Here is a 23,152-nt window from a genome sequence, read left to right as displayed (position 1 = left end):
CACCTTACTCTATTCTATGGGGTGGTATGCCTGCAGATAATGCATTCTTTACACTTCAGCTACTGTCTCTGCAGTCTTATCTGCAATAGGAACTCACAATATCTGGTGAAATGGTCTACCATAACACACAGATGTTTGTTGCCTTGGAGGGAACATTTAAAATTGGTTAACAAATCAAGGGCAACTCTTTCCCACGGTTCGCTAGTGGTTGGGTACACTTGGATTGGATTAGGACCATTGACATTTCCTTTATGTTGCATACAAACACTACATTTCTTAACATATTCTGAAATGTCAGTTGCCATACATGGCCAAAAGTATTTCATTCTGGCTTGTTTCACAGAACGATCCATACCAGGGTGTGCAACACCTGGTGCATCATGAACTAGCTGTAGAGCTACGTTCACTAGTGACTGTGGAATTACTAACTGGTATACTCTTCTGTTTGAAGTACCCAACTCGACTGTTCGATACAGTAATTCTTGGCTCATTACAAAGTCACTAATGGGTGCTGGTGGCTTCACAGTCAGAATAAGATCTTCCTGGAGCAGGAATCGAACCACACCAGACCACAAGGGATCGGTTCTTTCTTACTGGAGGAATGAACAAACTCGGTGGAGTGGATGACTCTCCCCGGTTGAAAAAATTAACGCTATAACACTCAATATGAGCAAGGGAGAACGAATCTACTATCTCTCGCTACAAGCACGGGAAAAGAAATGAACACGGTGAACAATGCTGATATTCAATCTGAGTCGCACACAGTGACACGAGGTATCAGCTATAAAGAAACTTCACTTACAAACGTTAACAACATGTGAAAGTTACTCTAGAAATAACTTCTTACATTGCATGAATTACTGTCAACTAGGATAGGATCACCATCTGGAACACAAGGAACAACAACAGACACCCTAGTGAGAGCACTAGCCGCAACAGAGACGTCTTTCTGCATACGGCATGTGATATCAACAAGAGATGGCATTACTAGTCTCAAGTAATCGTTTTCCGACAAGGCATCCCCTGTGAAGAAACTACTACTTGGACTAGCAGGCATTGCAGAGATAGGCTGAGCACTCAAGACAGTCTGAGTGTCCTTGGACACTTGAGGCAATACACTATCTTGCATATCTGAAGGTGTACGTGGAACACAGATGGGAGTGACAGAGTTACTAGTGCCTGACCGCTCGGCTATGTTAATAAGTAATGAACAAATCTACAGGAACTTAATCTGAACTTCACATTTTGCAGCACTAACAAATCTCAGATACAAGCTGTGAGAACAAACACATTGCTCAAGGGCTGGGTATTGTATTCCAGACAGTAAGGGAATATTGGTACTGTGGACTGATTCATATTGACTTTGACTGGCATGATACACTAAGTGAACATTCAAAAGTAACTGGGACATGTTCTCAGGGAACTTACTCAAGGGCATAAGGCAAAAAAAAAAAATAGAAAGAATAAAAGAAAATGTAACTGAGGAACACACAACACAGTGAACTTAAATGGGAAGAAATTACTAACTATTCTGCATAAGTAAATAAAAATTGACAGGTCACACTGTAAGCAAGGAAACTCTCGAAAGAAATACTCAACTGAATAGACAACACTTTGAAAATCAAGAGAACTTGTACTTTACTCAAATCTAATATGCTCAACTTTACTTTAAAATTGAATGAATGGCACAGTGAGTTGTCTTTACTCTCAGTGCAGTAGGGAAATTCAACAATAAAATGATGAATCATTCAAAAATGTTAAAATGGACTTAATAAAACTTGTGCAAAATTAAGAAAAACTGGGGAAAACAATTCACTAACAATAAAATAAAATGGTACACAAAGAATAAAATATTATGCACAGAACAGAGCATAAGAAACTGCACTGAAATAAACTGTAGTAATATTGCAAATAACAATTGCTAATCAAAAGTACTGCACAACACTACATAAAATTTCTGAAAGAAAATTTTTAATAACACAATATTTGCACAAGAATTATTGCAAAATGAGTCAATGTGCAATAATAAAAAAAAATTACACAAGAAAATACAGTTTACAAGAAAAGAAAATATATCAAGGAATGAACTGATTGAACACTTTAACTCTTAATTGTAGCTTAAGCAACACTTACTGAACAAGCAAAAGAACAATTTACTTTAAATGAACAACTTAAAAATTGTACTAAGAGTGAATTTGTTCAATGAAATATGAAAAATAATAGATGCAAAAACACAGAACAAAAGGTTTGAACACTTAGTGATGCAGAACACAACACATCAATATAAACACAATACTAGAATTTTCTTGCTATGAACTTGAGGTGTGAAAAATTTGATAATTGTCTTGCTTGAACAAAACAATGGCACTATTGTCTGTGGAAATAAGACAAATTAGACACTGGCTAAATGAAAAGAATTAATACAAAAATGTTCAACACAGATAAAAATGAAATAAACTGGCAAGAATACACAAATTCTGGGATAAAAAATATAACAGACAATACTGAGTTGTGATGCAGAATACAAGATAATAAATTACTGGATTACTTCACTGCGATACTGTGAACACAAGGTGATTCTGAAGTGTAAACACAAGTTCTATACTGCTCATATGTTGCACACAACATGGAAAAAAACACTAAGGTACTTCAAGTGTATAAAAAAGAAGCACAACACAACAGACATAAGATAATGCATGGAAATTAACACTGAATTAAGAAGGAAAAAAAAATATTGAAAACAGTATATAATAAACACGGAGTCTAATCAAGTTACTGAATGTCACTAAGAAATCACTGGAAACAAAAAGAAATGTCTCGACACTCGCAAATGTCTCTATGAAAAATATTATTGCTGTAGCGACTTGGTGAAGAATTAGGTAGATGGTGGAAGGTTGGAGGATGGAAGCTATCGTCTCGTGGCTGGCTACTGTCCACAAGTGATCGTAGAATTTGCGCTTACATCGATGATTGACTCGCACAGGAGGCTTTCAGTGATGGCGCCACTGACGAAAGAATACACTCTAGCTCTTGACCCCCTATGTGGTCCTTAAAATATGGTGCTAGGACTCGTAGTAAGACTACAAACAGTGGTAGTGGTTTGGTGAGTGAGGCAGGGCTGAGGCCGCGGTGGGGAGACCGCGTGGTAACTGGGCCTATGGGGTGAACGGCGTAAGCCTCACTGGGGACACCCTCACTGGTGCGAAAACGCTAAGCCGGCTGGCTTAAAACAAACCCATGAAATACCACAACCCCACAGGGATGAAAAAGCACTCAGAATGGCTTGGAGCTTGAAGCACAAAGCGATGAAGACTGTACCCACGTGGTTTGCTTGAGTACTGGTTAGTTACCTGGGTTAGTTGCTGGCTGGCTTGGCTTATCTTAACCCTTCACACAGAATAGCCTGATAACTTCTAACGATGAGCACAGCAGGGGTGGAAAGCTAGCTTGGCAGGCAAAGGCTGGATGGAGTAGGCTAGGCTGACTGACTCCCTCATCACAGACTGGCTGCTGGCTTATTTTGCAAACTCGGGTCAACCCCTCGGGAGTGATGCAAATAAGCAGATAAACACTAACAAAGAGACTGACCAGTGAATAATGTAGAGGCTGGTAGATGCTTGCGGGGGTAGCTGGCTGGCTAGGTTGGCCTAGCGTCAGGAGATGGCGACCGGCTCAGTAGAAATTTATCTCGAGAAATCGCTGTAATCGTCAGAATTACAGGCCCTCCGTTGCTACCAATTTGTCGTATGGGGTTCGGTAGGAGAAACGAGGGTTGAAGGGAGACACACTTGTTGGATGGTAACACTATGTATTGTCAGACTGTGATGAGAGATGGGAGCCCAGGCCTGCCTTGTTCTGCCTGCTTCTATGTCTAACCGTCGAGTGAGAGTGAGGCAGCTCGTCTCACTGCCTCAAGCTGTACCCCGTGACGTCAGTCACAGGCCTAGGGTGCTTCTATATAAAGCACATGGATGGTACTATGATACTCAACTAATCTATGCATACAACACATGTAAGGGAGGATCAGCAGCTATGCTGACACTTACCCTGTCAGCAAATAAGTGACACTCGTCATAAACACCATGCTTCAAGAAGTTTCATGTATACTCCAGCATGTCTAAAATATTATTGGGACCTATAAATACATTGTATATATTCCTAGACAATAGTAAATGACCAAGGCAGGTGTAAATGTTCACCTGTCAGTGTGTTTGTGACAATTTTGAGTACAATTTCAGTACCTAATACACCTACCATCCGACTTACGACCGAGTTCGGTTCCGAGAAACCGGTCGTAAGTCGAACTTTACTACTGAATATAAACAAAACATTTTTATAATGACTTTATTTTATTATTTTATTTTGGTATTTCATGTTTTACTTTACTTTTTATGCTGTTAGTACTGTATTTTATACTGGAAGGTTTAGGATAAACACTATGTACAACACAAATAATTGTTTATTTCCCAGAAATTTGGCATAAAAAACACGGTCGTAAGTCGAGTGGTCATAAGTCGAGCAGGTCGTAAGTCGGATGGTAAGTGTATTAATGTCAGAACATAGATTGGCTATTAAATCACAAGAACTACTATAAATTGTAATTATCAGAACAAAAATTATATAAAATTTAAAAACGAGATAAAAAGGTCTATCGGCAACACTTCTGCAAGTGGCAGGACTCAATGTTGCTGTCAAGTGAGCATCCAGTGCCAACTTTGTGGCCGCATATCTCGGTGAGTACTGACCCTAAATTTTGTTATCTTTATCCTATAACACTTAGAAAAATGAGCTCTATTTCTATATAAATTTTTTTTTTCCCCAAAAATATTCGGGGCGCTGGGTGAGAGAACGTATACATTTGGACCTTTTACGGGTTAATCTTACACCTTCTTACTTTAGTCATAGGTAAATATTAATTGTTGGGCAATTGGTATTAATTGTTGGCTGGACAAACACTATGAAGATAATAGAGTACCATTGATTGACAGAAATGACATGTATGCCAGGGATGGGGTTCACTAATTTAGGTCTGGGGTGGGGGCAATGGCCACTGCAGTGGAGGGAACTGTTAGGGCTTTAAACTAGAAATAGTGGTATGGGTTTTGGCGGGAAAACAGTGAAGTCCCAGTGTAGTAATATTGTGATTTTTAGGGGAACTAGTAATAGGCAGAATGAGGTGGATATTGGAAAGCTAGTGGCACTAGGTGACGGGGACAATAATAGGTATAGCGGACAAATAGAAATGAGCAGGAAGGGCAAAGAGAAAGAAGGGTCTTTAAACTTATACTAATATGTACTCGTAATGCTAGGAATAAGATGGATGTTGAGATTAGTTGCAGGTGCAGGTAACATTGATGTATTTGCCATAATCAGGACATGGTTTAATACGAATGTCACATTCAGGGTTTTAAGTTTTTTCAAATAGACAGCAGTATCGGGAAGGGGAAGGGAGATGGCGCTGTATGTCCAAGATCGCTTGAACTGTTACATAAAAACGGGTATAAAGTCTGAAATAACACAGTGTCTGTCTGGATAGAATTTTCGGAGGGGCACGAAAATTTTATTTCAGTCATGATATACCGTCCCCCAAACTTAGATAGGGACCACGAGAAACTACTTTGGGAGGAAATTAAGGCAACAAGGCATGATACTGTAGTAATTCAAGGGGACTTTACTTTAGTCATATTGATTGGAATTCCTTGACTGGGAATTTAGAATCTTAACGACATTTTAGAAGTAGTTCAGGATTGTTTTTTGAAGCAGTTTCTGACAGAACCTAAAAGGGGAAATAACCTGCTTGACTTAGTCCTGGCAAACAAGGAAACCCTCGTTAATGATTTAGAAATTACAGAGGAACTCTGCACAAGCAACCACAAATCAATTACCTTTAGCATTGAATGGAAGTACATATGATAGTAGGGATAACTCATTAACGGTTCCAGATTTTCACTTAACAGATTACAGTGGGCTTAGAGAACACTCGCCTGTGGACTGGGGTAACGAAGAGAGCTATCAGTATGACAGCTTTCCAAACACTGTTTTTTTTTTTTTTTTTTTAAACAAGTCGGCCGTCTTCTACCGAGGCAGGGTGACCCAAAAAGAAAGAAAAAAATCCCCGAAAAAGAAAATACTTTCATCACTCAACACTTTCACCTCACTCACACATAATCACTGTTTTTGCAGAGGTGCTCAGAATACAAGTTTAGAAGCATATACATGTACGTATAAAGATACACAACATATCCCTCCAAACCGCCAATATCCCATACCCCTCCTTTAAAGTGTAGGCATTGTACTTCCCATTTCCAGAGCTCAAGTCTGGCTATATAAAAATAACCGGTTTCCCTGAATCCCTTCACTAAATTTTGCCCTGCTCACACTCCAACAGCTCATCAGGTCCCAAAAACCATTCGTCTCCATTCACTCCTATCTAACATGCTCGTGCATGCTTGCTGGAAGTCCAAGCCCCTTGTCCACAAAACCTCCTTTACCCCCTCTCTCCAACCCTTTTGAGGATGACCCCTATTTGAAACACTATACAGGATGCCCAAATACATTTATTCAGTATAAATTAGATCGAATAGAAATGACCCTAAATGGATGAATAATAGGCTCAAATATCTTTTAGGGTAAAAGAAAGGAATTTATAGGTGCATCCAAAGAGGTGAAAGTCATCTTATGAATCAGTATATTGACATTAAGAGGGACATTAAAAAGGAATAAGAAAAGCTAAACAGGACTACGAAATTAAAGTTGCTAGAGATTCGAAAACTAACCCATAGAACAAAAGTTAGAGAAAAGTGAGGTCCCCTTAAAAAGTAACTCTGGGCATCTTAATGACACTTAAAATGAAATGTGCTCTATTTTTAATAATTATTTTCTTGGTTTTCACAGAGGAAGTTAACAATATCCCAGTAATTAATTTTTAATGTGGGCCTGAAGAAGGTAAATTATGTAATATCACAGTCACTAGTGAAATGGATATGAAACAAGTAGACCGACTGAAACAAAATGAATCACCAGACCCTGATGAGCTTTTTTCAAGGGTTCTTAAGGAATGCAAAATAAAACTCTGTGGACCATTGACTAATATTTGTAATTTATCTCTTCAAACATGTGTAGTGTCTGATATGTGGAAGATGGCCAATGTAATTCCTATTTTTAAAGCAAGGTACAAGCCTTCTCTGTCAAATTACCACCCAATAAGCCTAACCTCAATTGTAGGCAAATTATTAGTCAATTATAGCTGATAATATAAGGAGCCATCTTGCTCAGCATAATTTGATTAATTATATTCAGCAAGGATTCACGAGGGGCCGTTTCTGCCTGACTAATTTACTAACTTCAGTAAAGCCTTTGAGGCCATTGATCACAAAGAATTCGATATTGTTTATTTGGATTTTAGTAAGGCTTTTGATTGAGTACCACATCAGAGACTGTTAAAGAAAGTGGCAGCTCATGGCATTAAGGATAAAGTGCTGTCATGGATAGTCATGCCTCACCAATAGGAAGCAGTGTGTGTGCATTAGTGGGGTTAGTCTGAGTGGGGATCTATAACAAGTGGCATTCCACTGGGATGAATTTTAGGCCCGTTGTTGTTTATAGATCAGTGACCTTGAGGAAATTACTAGTGATATGAGCAAATTCACTGATGACACGAAGATAGGTAGGATAATCGATTCAAACATAATGTCACAGAACTTCAGGAGGATTTAGACAAACTCAGTTTGTGGTCAGAAAAGCGGCAGATGCAGTTCAGTGTAGATAAATGTAGAACTTAGCCGTACAGAATGCAAAAAAAAACTTGGGGGTTACGGTAAGCAGCAACCTTAACCCTTAAACTATCCAAACGTAGATCTACGTTTTCACTGCCAGCGCTCCAAATACAGTGGGCCCTCGGGTAACGGCTTTAATCTGTTCCAGAGAGCTTACCTTTAACCGATTTGGATGTTAGCTGAATTAATTTTCCCCATAAGAAATAATGAAAATCCAATTAATCCATTCCAGACACCCAAAAGAATTAAACAAAATAATTTTTTTTTACATGAAATATACATTTCCCTACACAGAAAACAATAAGACATGCACAATAAACAATACTGAAATGACACTTACCTTTATTGTGGAATTATTGATGAGTGATGAGACGCGAGGAGGGGAGAGGTGGGAAGTGTACTATTGTTTGGAAGAGGAATCCCCTTCCATAAAGACTTCATGTAACAAGTCCTTTTCTGGCTTTACCTCCCTTCTCGGTTTTTTAATGCCACTGGAAACAACTTGAGTCACTGGACCCCCGTCGCACAAAATATTTGTCCAGAGCGCTCTGTTTCTCGCGTCCCTTTAAGATTTCCCTAGAATGGGACACAAGAGTGTCATTGTATATGTTGCTAATACAGCTTGCAACAGCTGTCAGGATAATGTTCATCTATAAATGCTTGCACCTTTGTCCACATTGTACAAATGCCTTTAATCTTTGATGAAGGCAACTTCCTCCATCTCTCTCACCCCTCCTCCTCTGAAGCAAATTCCTGAGCTGTGATCTGTTCCTGTTGCACCTGAAGCTCTTGCAGTTCTGTAGTGGTTAGCTCTTCATTGTTGTGCTCCACCAACTCTTCCATATCCTCGCCACAAACCTCCAACCCCACGGACTTCCCCAAAGACACAATAGATTCCACAACTGGCACAGGCTCCTCAGATAAGCCCCAAACCCTTCAAAATCCCTCTTGTACACATTCTGGCCACAGTTTACTCTAAGCAGAGTTCGAAGTCCTAGAAGTCACTCCATTCCAAGCCTTACCTCTAAGGTTTATGCAACTGAGGATACTGAAGTGATCTTTCCAGAACTCTCTTAGGGTCAGTTCAATGTCTGAGGTCACTTCAAAGCACTTTTGAAACACTGCTTTGGTGTACAGTTTTTTGAAGTTTGAAATGACCTGCTGGTCCATGGGCTGGAGGAGAGGAGTGGTATTAGGAGGCAAAAACTTCACATTGATGAAGCTCGACTCTCCCAAAATTTGTTGCTCTTGCAAGTCGTGAGGATGAGCAGGAGCATTGTCTATTGCTAGGAGGCACTTGAGTGACAATTTATTTTCCAGGAGGTATTTTTGCACAGTGGGGCCAAACACGTCATAAAACCAGTCAAGAAAAATGTCCCTAGTGACCCATGCTTTACTGTTTGCTCTCCACATCACACACAATTTAGTCTTGACGACACTTTTTCTTAAACACTGGGAGTTTCAGAGTGATACATGAGTAAAGCCTTCACTATGCAATCCCCGCTAGCATTACTACTAAACATGAGAGTTAGCCTGTCTTTCATAGGCTTGTGTCCTGGGAGTGCCTTTTCCTCCTGAGTAATGTAGGTCCTGTTTGGCATTTTCTTCCAAAACGGGCCTGTTTTGCCACAATTAAACACTTGTTGGGGGGTTTTAATTTTTCAGCCTCTATGTACTCCTTAAAGTCCTTCACATATTTTTCAGCCACTTTTTTGTCAGAACTGGCAGCCTCACCGTGCCTTACCACACTGTGTATGCCACTACCATTCTTAAATCTCTCAAACCAACCTTTGCTGGCCTTACATTCACTAACATCAGCACTAGCATTTTCTTAATTAAATCATTATGCAACTGCCTTGCCTTTTCACATATTATTGACTGAGAAACACTATCTCCCGATAATTGTTTCTCGTTTATCCACACCAACAACAGTCTCTCCTCATCTTGGATTATTTGCATTCTCTGTTTTGTAAGCATACTTGCACTTTTCGCAACAGCTACCTTAATTGCAGTTTTGGTTATCTCTTTCTTTAATTCGATAATATTTCTCACTCTTTTTACCACAGGGTTGGCACTAGCTTTCTTAGGGCCCATGGTGGCTTATTTAGCAGTTACAAGCACTAAAAACACTGGAATAATACAAAATGTATCTCAGGTATGCATGGAATCGTCCGGGCTGGCTTGTAAACAATGGCACACTAGCTGAAGGTAGGGCAACTCAGGCGCTCAGGCCAGACGGACAGGTGGACACGTTCGGGACAAATGCCATTGGGCATTAATTGAGCCAATATTTTGACTCAAAAATACGCCGCTATCCGATTCGGTGTTGGCTGATGCCGCCATTACCCAATGACCCACTGTATTTTGAAAAATAAAAAAAAATCTTGTTTTTAATTAGAGGGCAATTTTTTGTGTATTATTAGACCAAAAAAATAATTTTTGGATTGGTATTTTCCAAGATATAAGACCGCGAAGTTGGTGCTGGTTGCTCACCTGACAGCAACATGGAGTCCTGCCGCTTGCAGAAGTGTTGCCGATGTACCTTTTTTCTCATTTTTATTTTAATTTGTATAATTTTTATGTTCTGATAATTACAATTTATAATCGTTCTTGTGATTTCATAGCCTATCTTTGTTCTGACACTAATATTAGGTACTGAAATAGTGCTCAGATAGTCACAATCACATGACCTGCTTTGGTCATTTACTATTGTCTAGAAATATATACAAAGTATTTATAGGTCGCTAAACTGCTGATAGGGTAAGCAGTGGAGTGACATGATGATAGTGCCCTGCTGCGGGAAACCCTGGCTTTATATGTTTACACTGTTACACGTAAACATGTATATCTGTTTGTCTCTGTCTATCTATCTCTGCTTATCTTTGTCTGCCTGTGTCTCTCTTTCAGTCTGCCTGTGTATTTATTTATTTATTATTAATTTGGACATGATTCATAGAAGTACAAAGAAATACAGTGGTTAAGTGTAACATGCCAAAAGCCCCTTGTATGTAGAGTATTATGGGCAGGCTTAAAATTAACTTAAGATTAACTAAGCAATGATATATTCACTGGTAAAAATTACAGTAAACAAATAACAATTAAGCACAAATGAGTATTTCAAACACAGGTCATATGGTCATTTACTGAGTTGCTGTGCATTCTGTAGAATGGAGTATTCTGTTAGGTAATGTAATTAAAAAAACAAATTTGATAGGGTCACAGGTTAAACATTTATGAGATACAATTATTCAGTATTTATTTCCTTGTGGGTGATTAAGTGATCTTTAAGAAGAGACTTGAATTTATAAACAGTGTTTTTTATATTCACACGTAATGAATTCCAGATTTTTGGGCCTTTTATGTGCATTGAGTTTTTGCATAGTGTGAGATGGACGTGAGGAACATCAAAGAGTGATCCGTCCCTTGTGTTATGGTCATGTGTTCTGTTGAGGTTGGTAAGGAGACGTTTGAGGGGAGGGTTTATGTCTGTCTTTCTGTCTGCCTGTGTGTCTCGGTCTTTCTGTCTGCCTATGTGTGTGTGTGTCTTTGTCTGCTTGTCTCTGCCTTAGAGAGCGGCTCGTAAACCAACAGGTATTACACACGATGCAGTAGTCACGTCTGATTCCTGATGAAGTGAAAATGCTTATTACTTGCCACTGAGTTGCCATTCATGGATATTATGTCTTCTATCTACAAGCACTGTATAGCACTTTGCCTGGAATTTTTGGGTTATCCTAGGTGATTTACACTGTATAATTGTACTTATGTGTACATGTGACAGAGATATAGATAGACAGAAATATACAGATAGAGATATACACAGATATAGACAGAGAGACAACCAGTGGTATCAAAAATGAAAGGATTTTGTTAGAGGTTTTTGATATTTCCTCAATCACTTGTGGCCACATCCATAACTTTCCTCTTACCAGGGGAGTGTTAATATGACATGACATCAGTGAATCCCTGGTGTTTGCCACACTATTTTTTTAGCATTAACTTGGAATACAAGAATAACGATAATACGGTAAAAGTCCCTGATTTTCGTTCTGCCAATTTTAATGGACTTAAGGAACACCTGTCTGATCTTGATTGGGGTAATCTAGCTAATGATTTTATCAACGACAATCATACTTACGATTACGAAGGGATCTGTGTTTGATTTTTTTTCTTAATAATGTACAATGTGCACATTATATACATTCCCCAGAGACAAATTAGGTAGATGGGACAAGAGGAAAATGGCAACAACAAGTAAGAGGGAGATGAAAGTGTATAAACTAAGGGAGGAGGAAGTTCGGGTGAGATATAAGCAACTACAGCGGACCCCCGCATAGCGAACTTAATCCGTGCAAGAGGGCTGGCCGTTATGCGAAAAGTTCGCTATGCGAATTAATTTTCCCCATAAGAAATAATGGAAATAAAATTAATCCGTGCAAGACACCCAAAAGTATGAAAAAAAATTTTTTTTACCACAAAAAAATGTTAATTTTAGTACACACAAACTGAAAAAGGCATGCACAATTACATGACACTTACTTTTATTGAAGATCTGGTGATGATTGATGGGATGGGAGGAGGGGAGAGAGAGTGTTAGTGTTTAGAAGGGGAATCCCCTTCCATTAGGACTTGAGGTAGCAAGTCCTTTTCTGGGGTTACTTCCCTTCTTCTTTTAATGCCACTAGGACCAGCTTCAGAGTCACTAGACTTCTTTCGCACAACATATCTGTCCATAGTGGCCTGTACCTCTCGTTCCTTTATGATTTGTCTAAAGTGGTTCACAACAGTGTCATTGTAACAGTCACCAGCACGGCTTGCAATAGCTGTGTGAGGGTGATTTTCATCAAAAAAGGTTTGCACTTCAAGCCATTTTGCACACATTTCCTTAATCTTTGAAGTAGGCAATTCCTTCAATTTCTCTCTCCCCTCCTTTGAACCAGTTTCCCCAGGTCTGGCCTCTTGCTCTTGAAGTTGATCTATCAGCTCATCAGTGGTTAGTTCTTCATTGTCCTCCTCCACCAACTCTTCCACATCCTCCCCACTAACCTCCAACCCCAAGGACTTCCCCAATTCCACAATTGATTCCTCAACTGGTATACTACTCCTCTCAGGGTTAGCCTCAAACCCTTCAAAATCCCTTTTGTCTACACATTCTGGCTACAGTTTCTTCCAAGCAGAGTTCAAGGTTCTCTTAGTCACTCCCTCCCAAGCCTTACCTATAAGGTTTACACAATTGAGGATATTAAAGTGATCCTTCCAAAACTCTTTTAGAGTCAATCGAGTGTCTGTGGTCACTTCAAAGCACTTTTGAAACAGAGCTTTTGTGTACAGTTTCTTGAAGTTGGAAATGACCTGCTGGTCCATGGGCTGCAGGAGAGGAGTGGTATTAGGAGGCAAAAACTTCACCTTAATGAAGCTCATGTCCCCATAAAGTCGCTCTGCCACGTCTGTAGGATGACCAGGGGCATTGTCTAACACCAGGAGGCACTTAAGGTCTAATTTCTTTTCAGTTAGGTAATCTTTCACATTGGGGGCAAATGCATGGTGTAACCAGTTATAGAAAAATTCCCTAGTGACCCATGCCTTACTGTTTGCCCTCCACAGCACACACAAATTATCCTTGAGGACATTCTTTTGCCTGAACGCTCTGGGAGTTTCAGAGTGATACACTAATAAAGGCTTAACTTTGCAATCACCACTAGCATTGGCACACATCAACAAAGTAAACCTGTCTTTCATAGGCTTATGTCCTGGGAGTGCCTTTTCCTCCTGAGTAATGTAGGTCCTGCTTGGCATTTTCTTCCAGAACAGGCCTGTTTCATCACAATTAAACACTTGTTCAGGTTCCAGTCCTTCAGTTTCTATGTACTCCTTGAATTCATGCACATATTTTTCAGCCGCTTTGTGGTCCGAACTGGCAGCCTCACCATGCCGTATCACACTATGGATGCCACTACGCTTCTTAAATCTCTCAAACCAACCTTTGCTGGCCTTAAATTCACTCACATCATCACTAGTTGCAGGCATTTTTTTAATTAAATCGTCATGCAACTTCCTAGCCTTTTCACATATGATCGCTTGAGAGACGCTATCTCCTGCTAGCTGTTTTTCATTTATCCACACCAATAAGAGTCTCTCAACATCTTCCATCACTTGCGATCTTTGTTTCGAAAACACAGTTAAACCTTTGGCAACAACAGCTTCCTTGATTGCCGTTTTCTTGCCCACAATAGAAGAGATGGTTGATTTTGGTTTCTTGTACAACCTGACCAGGTCGGTGATACGTACTCCACTTTCATACTTATCAATGATCTCTTTCTTCATTTCAATGGGTATTCTTACCCTTTGAGGTGTAGGGTTGGCACTAGAAGCTTTCTTGGGGCCCATGGTCACTTATTTTCCAGAAACAGCACCGAAAACACTGTAATAATACGAAATATTCCGAGTGTATGCTTGAATGTTACCGCGGAGGCTGGCTGGTAAACAATGGCACGAGCGGCACATGTGAGGCTGGCTGAGGGCGCACATTGGACGCGTCTCGGACGAAGGCCGCTGAGCGGGTTTTTGTCCACTATGCGGGGCAAAATTTTAGCGAACAAAGCGTCCGCTATGCGGATTGTTCGCTATGCAAGGCGTTCGCTATGCGGGGGTCCACTGTATTGGCAGAAACGTGGGCTAGTGCAAGTAATAGTAGTGGGGGTTGAAGAGGTTTGGAATAGTTTTAAAAATGCAGTATTAAAAATGTGAGGCAGAAGTTTGTGGTTATAGGAGGGTGGGTGCAGGAGGAAAGAGGAGTGATTGGTGGAATAATGAAGTAAAGGTGTGATAAGAGAAAAAGGTAGCTTATGAGAGGTTTTTACAAAGCAGAAGTGTTACAAGAAGAGCAGAGTATATGGAGAGTAAAAGAAAGGTGAAGAGAGTGCAAAAGGAGAGCAGATGATAGAGTGGGAGAGGCACTGTCAAGAAATTTTAATGGCAATAAGAAAAAATTTTGGAGTGAGTTAATCAAGATAAAGCCTAGGGAACGAATGGATTTGTCAGTTAAAAACAGAGTAGGTGAGTTAGTAGATGGGGAAATGGAGGTATTGGGTAGATGGCGAGAATATTTTGAGGAACTTTTAAATGCCGACGAAGAAAGGGAGGCAGTAATTTCATGCACTGGCCAGGGAGGTATACCATCTTTTAGGAGTGAAGAAGAGCAGGATGTAAGTGTGGGGGAGGTGTGTGAGGCATTATGTAGAATGAAAGGAGGTAAAGCAGCTGGAACTGACGGGATCGTGACAGAAATGTTAAAAGCAAGGGGGGGGGGGATATAGTGTTGGAGTGGTTGGTATTTTTCTTTAGTAAATGTATGAAAGAGGGAAAGGTACTTAGGGATTGGCGGAGAGCATGTATAGTCCCTTTATATAAAGGGAAGGCGAACAAAAGAGATTGTAAAAATTATAGAGGAATTAGTTTACTGAGTATACCAGGAAAAGTGTACGGTAGGGTTATTTTTGAAAGAATTAGAGGTAAGACACAATGTAGGATTGTGAATGAGCAAGGAGGTTTTAGATTGGGTAGGGGATGTGTAGATCAGGTGTTTACATTGAAGCATATATGTGAACAGTATTTAGATAAAGGTAGGGAAGTTTTTATTGCATTTATGGATTTAGAAAAGGCATATGATAGTGGATAGGGGAGCAATGTGACAGATGTTGCAAGTGTATGGAATAGGTGGTAAGTTACTAAATGCTGTAAAGAGTTTTTATAAGGATAGTGAGGCTCAAGTTAGTGTGTGTAGGAGAGAGGGAGACTACTTCCCGGTAAAGGTAGGTCTTAGACAGGAATGTGTAATGTCACCAGGGTTGTTTAATATATTCATAGATGGGGTTGTGAAAGAAGTAAATGCTAGGGTGTTTGGGAGAGGGGTGGGATTAAATTATGGGGAATCAAATAAAAATGGGAATTGACACAGTTACTGTGCTTATGGGAGATTCTAAAGAAAAATTGCAAAGGTTAGTGGACGAGTTTGGGACTGTCTGTAAAGGTAGAAAGTTGAAAGTGAACATAGAAAAGAGTAAGGTGATGAGGGTATCAAATGATTTGGATAAAGTAAAATTGGATATCATATTGGAGAGGAGGAATATGGAAGAAGTGAATGTTGTCAGATATTTGGGAGTTAACATGTCAGCGGATGAATTTATGAAGGATGAGGTTAATCATAGAATTGATGAAGGAAAAAAGGTGAGTGGTGTGTTGAGGTATATGTGGAGACAAAGAACATTATCTATGGAGGCAGAGAAGGGAATGTATGAAAGTATAGTGGTATCAACACACTTATATGGGTGTGAAGCTTGGGTTGTAAATGCAGCGGCGAGGAGACGGTTAGAGGCAATAGAGATGTCCTATCTAAGGGCAATGTGTGGTGTAAATATTATGCAGAATATTCAGAGTGTGGAAATTAGGAGAAGGTGTAGAGTTAATAAAAGTATTAATGAGAGGGCTGAAGAGGGGTTGTTGAGGTGGTTTGGTCATTTAGAGAGAATGGATCAAAGTAGAATGACATGGAAAGTGTATAAATCTATAGGGGAAGGAAGGCGGGGTAGGGGTCGTCCTCAAAAAGGTTGGAGAGAGAGGGGGTAAAGGCAGTTTTGTGGGCGAGGGGGCTTGGACTTCCAGAAAGCGTGCGTGAGCATGTTAGATAGTAGTGAATGTAGACGAATGGTTTTTGGGACCTGACAAGCTGTTGGAGTGTGAGCAGCATAATATTTAGTGAAGGGATTCAGAGAAACCAGTTATTTTTATATAGCCGGACTTGAGTTCTAGAAATGGGAAGTACAATGCCTGCACTTTAAAGGAGGGGTTTGGGATATTGGCAGTTTGGAGGGATGTGTTGTTTATCTGTATACGTATATGCTTCTAAGCTGTTATATTCTGAGCACCTCTGCAAAAACAGTGATGATGTGTGAGTGAGGTGAAAGTGTTGAATGATGATGAAAGTACCTTACGATATTAATCCGTTCCTGAGAGCTCATCGTATGCCGAAATTATCGTAAGGTGAATTAATTTTCCCCATAAGAAATAATGGAAATCAAATTAATCCATGCAAGACACCACAAAGTATGAAAAAAAAAATTTTTACCACATGAAATATTAATTTTAATACACATAAACTGACACTTACCTTTATTAAAGATCTGGTGGTGATTGATGGGATGGGAGGAGGTAGCTGGTAGGTGTAGCCCACCTGGGCTGCACCTACTGGCTACCTACACTGTGACTCAGAGCCATATTATTAGCATCGACATACCTTGTTCACTGAATTTAATCGTTTTTAACAACTACCTTTAGATGCCATCATAGACGAAAGGAAAAGTAATGAATAATTCATGCCGAAAACTGTAAACAAAAGCGGAGTGGTCAGCCTTAGAAATAGGCATTAAAAACACACTATTTAAAAGTAAGATACATACAGAGTACACTTATTGCACTTTTTTTTTTTAAGAAATTAGCTGCCTCCCATTGAGGCAGGGTGACCCAAACCCCTCCTTTAAAGGGTAGGCATTGTACTTCCCATTTCCAGAACTCAAGTCCGGCTATATAAAAATCAGTTTCCCTGAATCTCTTCACTAAATATTACCCTGCTCACACTTCTACAGCTCGTCAGGTCCCAACTACCATTCGTCTCCATTCATTCCTATCTAACATGCTCACACACACTTGCTGGAAGTCCAAGCCCCTCGCCCACAAAATCTCCTTGACCACCTCTCTCCAACCTTTTCGAGGATGACCCCTACCCCTCCTTCCTTCCCCTATAGATTTATACGCTTTCCATGTCATTCTACTTTGATTCATTCTCTCTAAATGACCAAACCACCTCAACAACCCCTCTTCAGCCCTCTGACTAATACTTTTATTAACTCCACACCTTCTCCTAATTTTCACACTCCGAATTTTCTGCATAATATTTACACCACACATTGCCCTTAGATAGGACATCTCCACTGCCTCCAACCATCTCCTCGCTGCAGCATTTACAATCCAAGCTTCACACCCATATAAGAGTGTTGGTACCACTATTCTTTCATACATTCCCTTCTTTGTCTCCATAGATAACATTCTTTGTCTTCACATATACCTCAATGCACCACCCACCTTTTTTCTTTCATCAATTCTATGATTAACCTCATCCTTCATAAATTCATCCTCTGACACGTCAACTCCCAAATATCTGAAAACATTCACTTCTTCCATATTCCTCCTCTCCAACATGATATCCTTAAAATATTAATATTAATGTGTGTGAGGCGAGTAACGGGGTCTTTATTAAATAAAATCAGATGACACATCATCATCTGATTTTTCAACTTTTATTCATTTTGGAGACTTGGGTGAAGCTCTTGAAGGAGTGTTCAAGGCTAGTTGTTGATGTTGAAGGTTTGCATGATACTTTCTTAAAGTAGGAAAGCTTTGAACTTTGCCTCAGGGATTTTTTTTTTTCCTTTCCCTTAAAATTTCTTTATAGCATGTAACATCACGGTAAGGGGATGCATTCACTTTTTAACTTCGTTCAAAATTTGGATCAATTTTCTCAAAAATTGTCATTGCTATTTCTATATAGTTAATAGCTTCTTCCAAATCCTGGGTTTTCATTTCTTTAATGGCAACAGGACTATCATCAGGATGGATCTCCTCTTCATGAAACTTTTCTTTGCTCTTCAGTCAGATCTTCATCTGTTAGAGGCTCATCATGAGAAAGAAGCAATTCTTTCACATCCTCAGACTCCACTTCCAATTCCAAGTCCCTTGCCATATCCTCAACATTTACGGTCACTTCATCCACTGGATTCTCAAAGCCTTCAAAATCGTCCATAAGTTCAGGAATTAGATTCTTCCTAACACCTTTGAGGGTAGTTTCTTTAACTTCATTCCATGCATCTCTAATATTTTTAATACCATCCAAAGTAGTGAAACCTTTCTGAATGGTTTTAAATTTATTTTGTTTAGGTCCTGGCATTTTATCATTGTCTAGGAAATTTACAGCCTTAATGAAAGTTCTTCGTAGGTAATAAGGTTTAAAGGCTGCAATTACACCTTGGTCCATTGGCTGCAATGAAGAAGTTGTGTTTGCAGGTATAAAAGCAACATTTATCTCCTTGTACATACGATGTAGAGGTGTAGGGTGGGCAGAGGCATTGTCTAAAACGAGTAAAACATTAAAAGGAATTTTCTTTTCCTTGCAGTATGCCTCAACTTTAGGCTTAAAATAGTCCGTGAACCAATTTATGAAAAGATCGGCAGTCATCCAAACTTTCGAATTAGATTTATAATAAACAGGGAGGCTGCCTTTTGCATAGTTCTTTAGGGCCCTAGGATTCTCTGAGTGATAAATCATCATAGGTTTTAACTTGCAATCACCAGCTGCATTAGCTCCTAGCAAGAGTGTTAACCTGTCTTTTGCGGCTTTGAAGCCAGGCATTAACTTCTCCTCTTTAGCAATAAATGTCCTAGATGGCATCTTCCAAAATAATGCAGTTTCATCCACATTAAAAATCTGTTGTTTGGTATGTCCATCACATTCTATTATCTCGGCTAACTCACATGGATAATTTTCTGCAGCTAAATTGTCGGCGCTTGCAGCTTCACTCTGCACTCTGTTGTTGTGAAGTTGACCTCTTTCCTTAAACCTATTAAACCAGCCTCTGCTAGCTGTGAATTTATGTTCAGCAGCTTCCTCACCTCTCTCAGCCTTCATAGAATTGAAGAGACTTAGGGCCTTGGACTGGATAATGGCTCAGCTTAAAGGCACATTGTGACTAGTCTGATCGTCAATCCACACCATTAAAAGTTTTTCTATGTCAGCAATAAGGTTATCATGTTTTCTTATAACTTTAGTGTTCACTGGTGTAGCACTTTTAATTTCCTACAACACTTTCTCCTTGTTATTCACAACTGTGCTAACTGTTTGACGAGCCAAACCAAGCTTACGTGCTATCTCAGTCATAGACATACCACGTTCACTCAGTTTAATCATTTCTAACTTGGCACTTAAAGCAAGAGGCATACGACTCCTCTTTTTATCACACCTAAGCTTAGACACCATCGTCAATGAGAGCCAACTAGTTAATGAAAGAGTAAACGAGAGAGAGAACGAGATACAGAGTTTAGACAATGTAAAAACACAAACTGAACAGGTAGTGGGCGATCACTTGGTCAGGCGAAATAAATGCAGATTAATGTGTGTCTACATTTAGTTCATTCACGTACGTTTGTAAGAGTTTGTAAAACTTTTACCTCACTATTTTTTTTTATTATAATTACCTCACAATACAAATATGTACTCTTTTATTGTGTACAAGTTAGTACAGAATAAACAAACAGCAACACTCCCATTCTCGTGCAACACACCATTTTTAGAGTGAATGATATTATTGTCATAAAAAAGAAGTGCTAAACCCACAAGGGTCATGAATTGCTGTATATAGAGTGAAGGCACACGAAAGGAATATTTTTCTACAGTTATCCCCCAGTGTTTGACTAGAGAAAACGTAATTCTTCCGACACTACTTACACAGTCGCTTTGTAAACAAATCTCATATTTACATCAATTTTTATTCTGTGAGTGTATCATGTTTATATGCTATGTAATGTGCTTCTTATATAATTTTGAAGAAAATATCATAGATGGATTACTGAAAATATCTGTATTAATGTAAAATAAGACATTTAATGTGTCCAAGAGTGATTATTATTACGTAGTATTACTGTGGCATCATGAGTAGAGAGACTCTTAGCAATTTTAATGTGTACCTGCACACCAGCACAGTGTGTAAGTATATTTAGGTACAGGTACACATAAGTATAATTATCAGAGTACATATAAAATATGCAATAACTTTAAAACACTTGAAATTTTGGAAAGTTTCCAGAAATAATAGATGTGGTCACGGAGAATGTAAACAAACCAGGTGGGGCGTGCCGTATTTGAAAGACCGCTAGCCGTATAGCAAATTTTGGTCATAATTTGACATCACTGTATTAGCGGAACGCCGTAAAGCGGGGCCCTACTGTACGTGCAAGGTGGGTATTAACAAAGGGGATATAAATAGTCTTGAGGGTATCTCTCCAAGAGAGAGCCCACAATAATGGATTCAAATTAGATAAGTTTAGATTTAAAATGGATATAGGAAACTATTGGTTTGGAAATACTGTAGTTGACGAGTGGAACAGTCTGTCTAGTATGGTTACTGAAGCTAAAACCTTGGGTAGTTTCAAATTTAGGTTGGATAAATACATGAGTGAGAGGGGTTGGATAGAATTATTAAAACTTATTGCTTGGGTAGCATTTATTCTGTTAGTGGGTTTGATTTGTAAAAGACCTGCCTAGTATGGGCCAACAGGCCTACTGCATTGTTCCTTGTTTCTTATGCTCTTCTGTGATATTGAGGCACCCATCACCTAAGTGACATCACCCTACAATTTTTTGATGTATCATAATCCTGAAGGTGGTTTGCACAAGACAAAATAGCTAATGGAAGGTAAGTTATAGATAACTTGTACATTAAGTTTGGTTACTGTTGCCTGAGGTTATGTAGCAACTTTTTCACAAGTATAATGTACTGTGTATTAATTTTTAGGCATTTTACATTAAAATAGTGCAGTGTTCAATGTTTCCTAAATGTCCTAACTTGCCAACAGCTGGAAAGAAGTGTGTCCAGATTCACAACATTCTACTCAAGTCAACATAGTGGTCGGAAACTTAATTGGCTGTTTCATCTTTCAAAAGGTGAAATTGTTACGAATTGTTTCAAAAACAGGTGAGTGTTCGGTTTTTCACCTTGGTTTTATATAGCAAAAAATGGTACATAGGATATTTGTTCAATTCACATTGGTATTGGAGTTTATTGGTAGTAAAAGTTTACTTGGTGCCCGGGTGCCTCGTTGCTGTTGGTGTGTAAGTTGAGGGCATCTCATTTGTGTATGTTTATTGTATTGTATTGTATTTTTTTCTAGTGTAGTTTGACACAACAGTGTGAATAACCAAGTTTTCCATTATTTTTCTTCAAAGCTGCTTCAAAACTTACTAACTCAACCTAACCTTTAATCCTCTACTCCTTCCCTTCTACCTGCCCTCCTTCCTTTTCTCCCTCCTTCCTTTTCTCCCTCCTGCCTACCCTCTTCCTCTCCCCTACCCCTTCTCTCCTCATTCCTCCCTCTTTCCTCATTCCCTCCCACCCTGTCAAACACTGTCTCTCTCCTGCCCATTCCTCTGCTCATTTCCTCCTCCCACCCTTTCATCTGCTCCATTTCCACTATTCTTGCTTTCTCTCATCATGACAGACAGAACACAGATGCTTCTGACCCTCTCACTGTTATGGTAAGGGTATTGTGTGCCTGAGAATATTGTCTAGGAAAGTTGTGTTGCCCAGTGTAATGGAGGATTGGGTTGAGTAAGTTTAGTTGCCACATGTCCACCACTTTACATGGCTGGCCACCACCCAAGGGCATTTCCTTATTAAATCTGCTGTTCTTGATTGATCTCAATCAAATTACAGCTCATCACATATAACATGAATATGCATAGAATACCGATGCATGTATCGCCAGGTCACCATCTGAATAAGACCCGGGCCGGGACAAGACCAGCGAACCTAATATGATGCATGTTCTGAAAACGACACTCTTATAATTCAGCTTTTAACCAAATTGTAAAAGTTATTAAATGAAGTCCTCCACCAAATACAACTGTAAAAAAAAAAAATTAAAATAATTTAAAGAAAATGTTTTTTCATATTCCCAATTTTATAACTTCAGATTGGCATTAGAAAGAAATAGATTCCAATATGTTGCATACATAACTATGGATGTCACAAAAACGTGATTGCAATCATGCGTTTCATTGTGATTTCTTCCATAATGAACACCATGCATTCTACTCGTACATTTTCTGATGTTTGTAAGTACTTTTGTAAAGTGTAATAATATCAAAGAACCCTATTTAATGTATCCCAAACATAGGGATGCTTTGAAGTCTTAGCTATACTATTGCTAGACCCATTTCTAATATTAAGAGGCTAATATTATAATGAACTGCACTAGTGTGCCATGTCTGTGCCAACAGCTCTGGAAGCTTTTTCATAGATAAGATAAAGGTTACAATGTGTAATTATAATTATGATTTGCTAAGTACAGTCAAAGATAGCCACTATCATGCCAGGGCATTTTGGCCAGACTAATCCTAATACATAGTAATTAATTAAAACTAGACAAGATAATAAGAACATAGTAACTATACTTAAAACTAGACAAGAAGTAGTGGTTAACTGTTTTACAAACTTATTTGAACTTAATACAGATGTGTAGTAGTAAGGTGGAGTAAGGTTTCATAAAATTAT

At 39.1% G+C, this 23,152-nt stretch overlaps 1 protein-coding gene across 3 annotated transcripts in view; it reads left to right on the top strand.

Moving 5' to 3' along the window:
* The window catches only part of Cul1 (cullin 1), a 295,830-nt gene that overhangs the window by 209,174 nt on the left and 63,504 nt on the right, over positions 1–23,152 (top strand). For all 3 annotated transcript variants that reach the window (XM_053770358.2, XM_070094495.1, XM_070094488.1), the window contains exon 14: positions 21,456–21,574. In XM_053770358.2, coding sequence (XP_053626333.1) covers positions 21,456–21,574 — 119 coding nt within the window. The remainder of the gene's footprint in view (positions 1–21,455; positions 21,575–23,152) is intronic.

Source organism: Cherax quadricarinatus, chromosome 4, assembly GCF_038502225.1.
Source record: "Cherax quadricarinatus isolate ZL_2023a chromosome 4, ASM3850222v1, whole genome shotgun sequence".
Taxonomy (NCBI): domain Eukaryota; kingdom Metazoa; phylum Arthropoda; class Malacostraca; order Decapoda; family Parastacidae; genus Cherax; species Cherax quadricarinatus.
The sequence above is the reverse complement of the archived record's forward strand: the minus strand, read 5'-3'. Positions and strand labels throughout refer to the sequence as shown.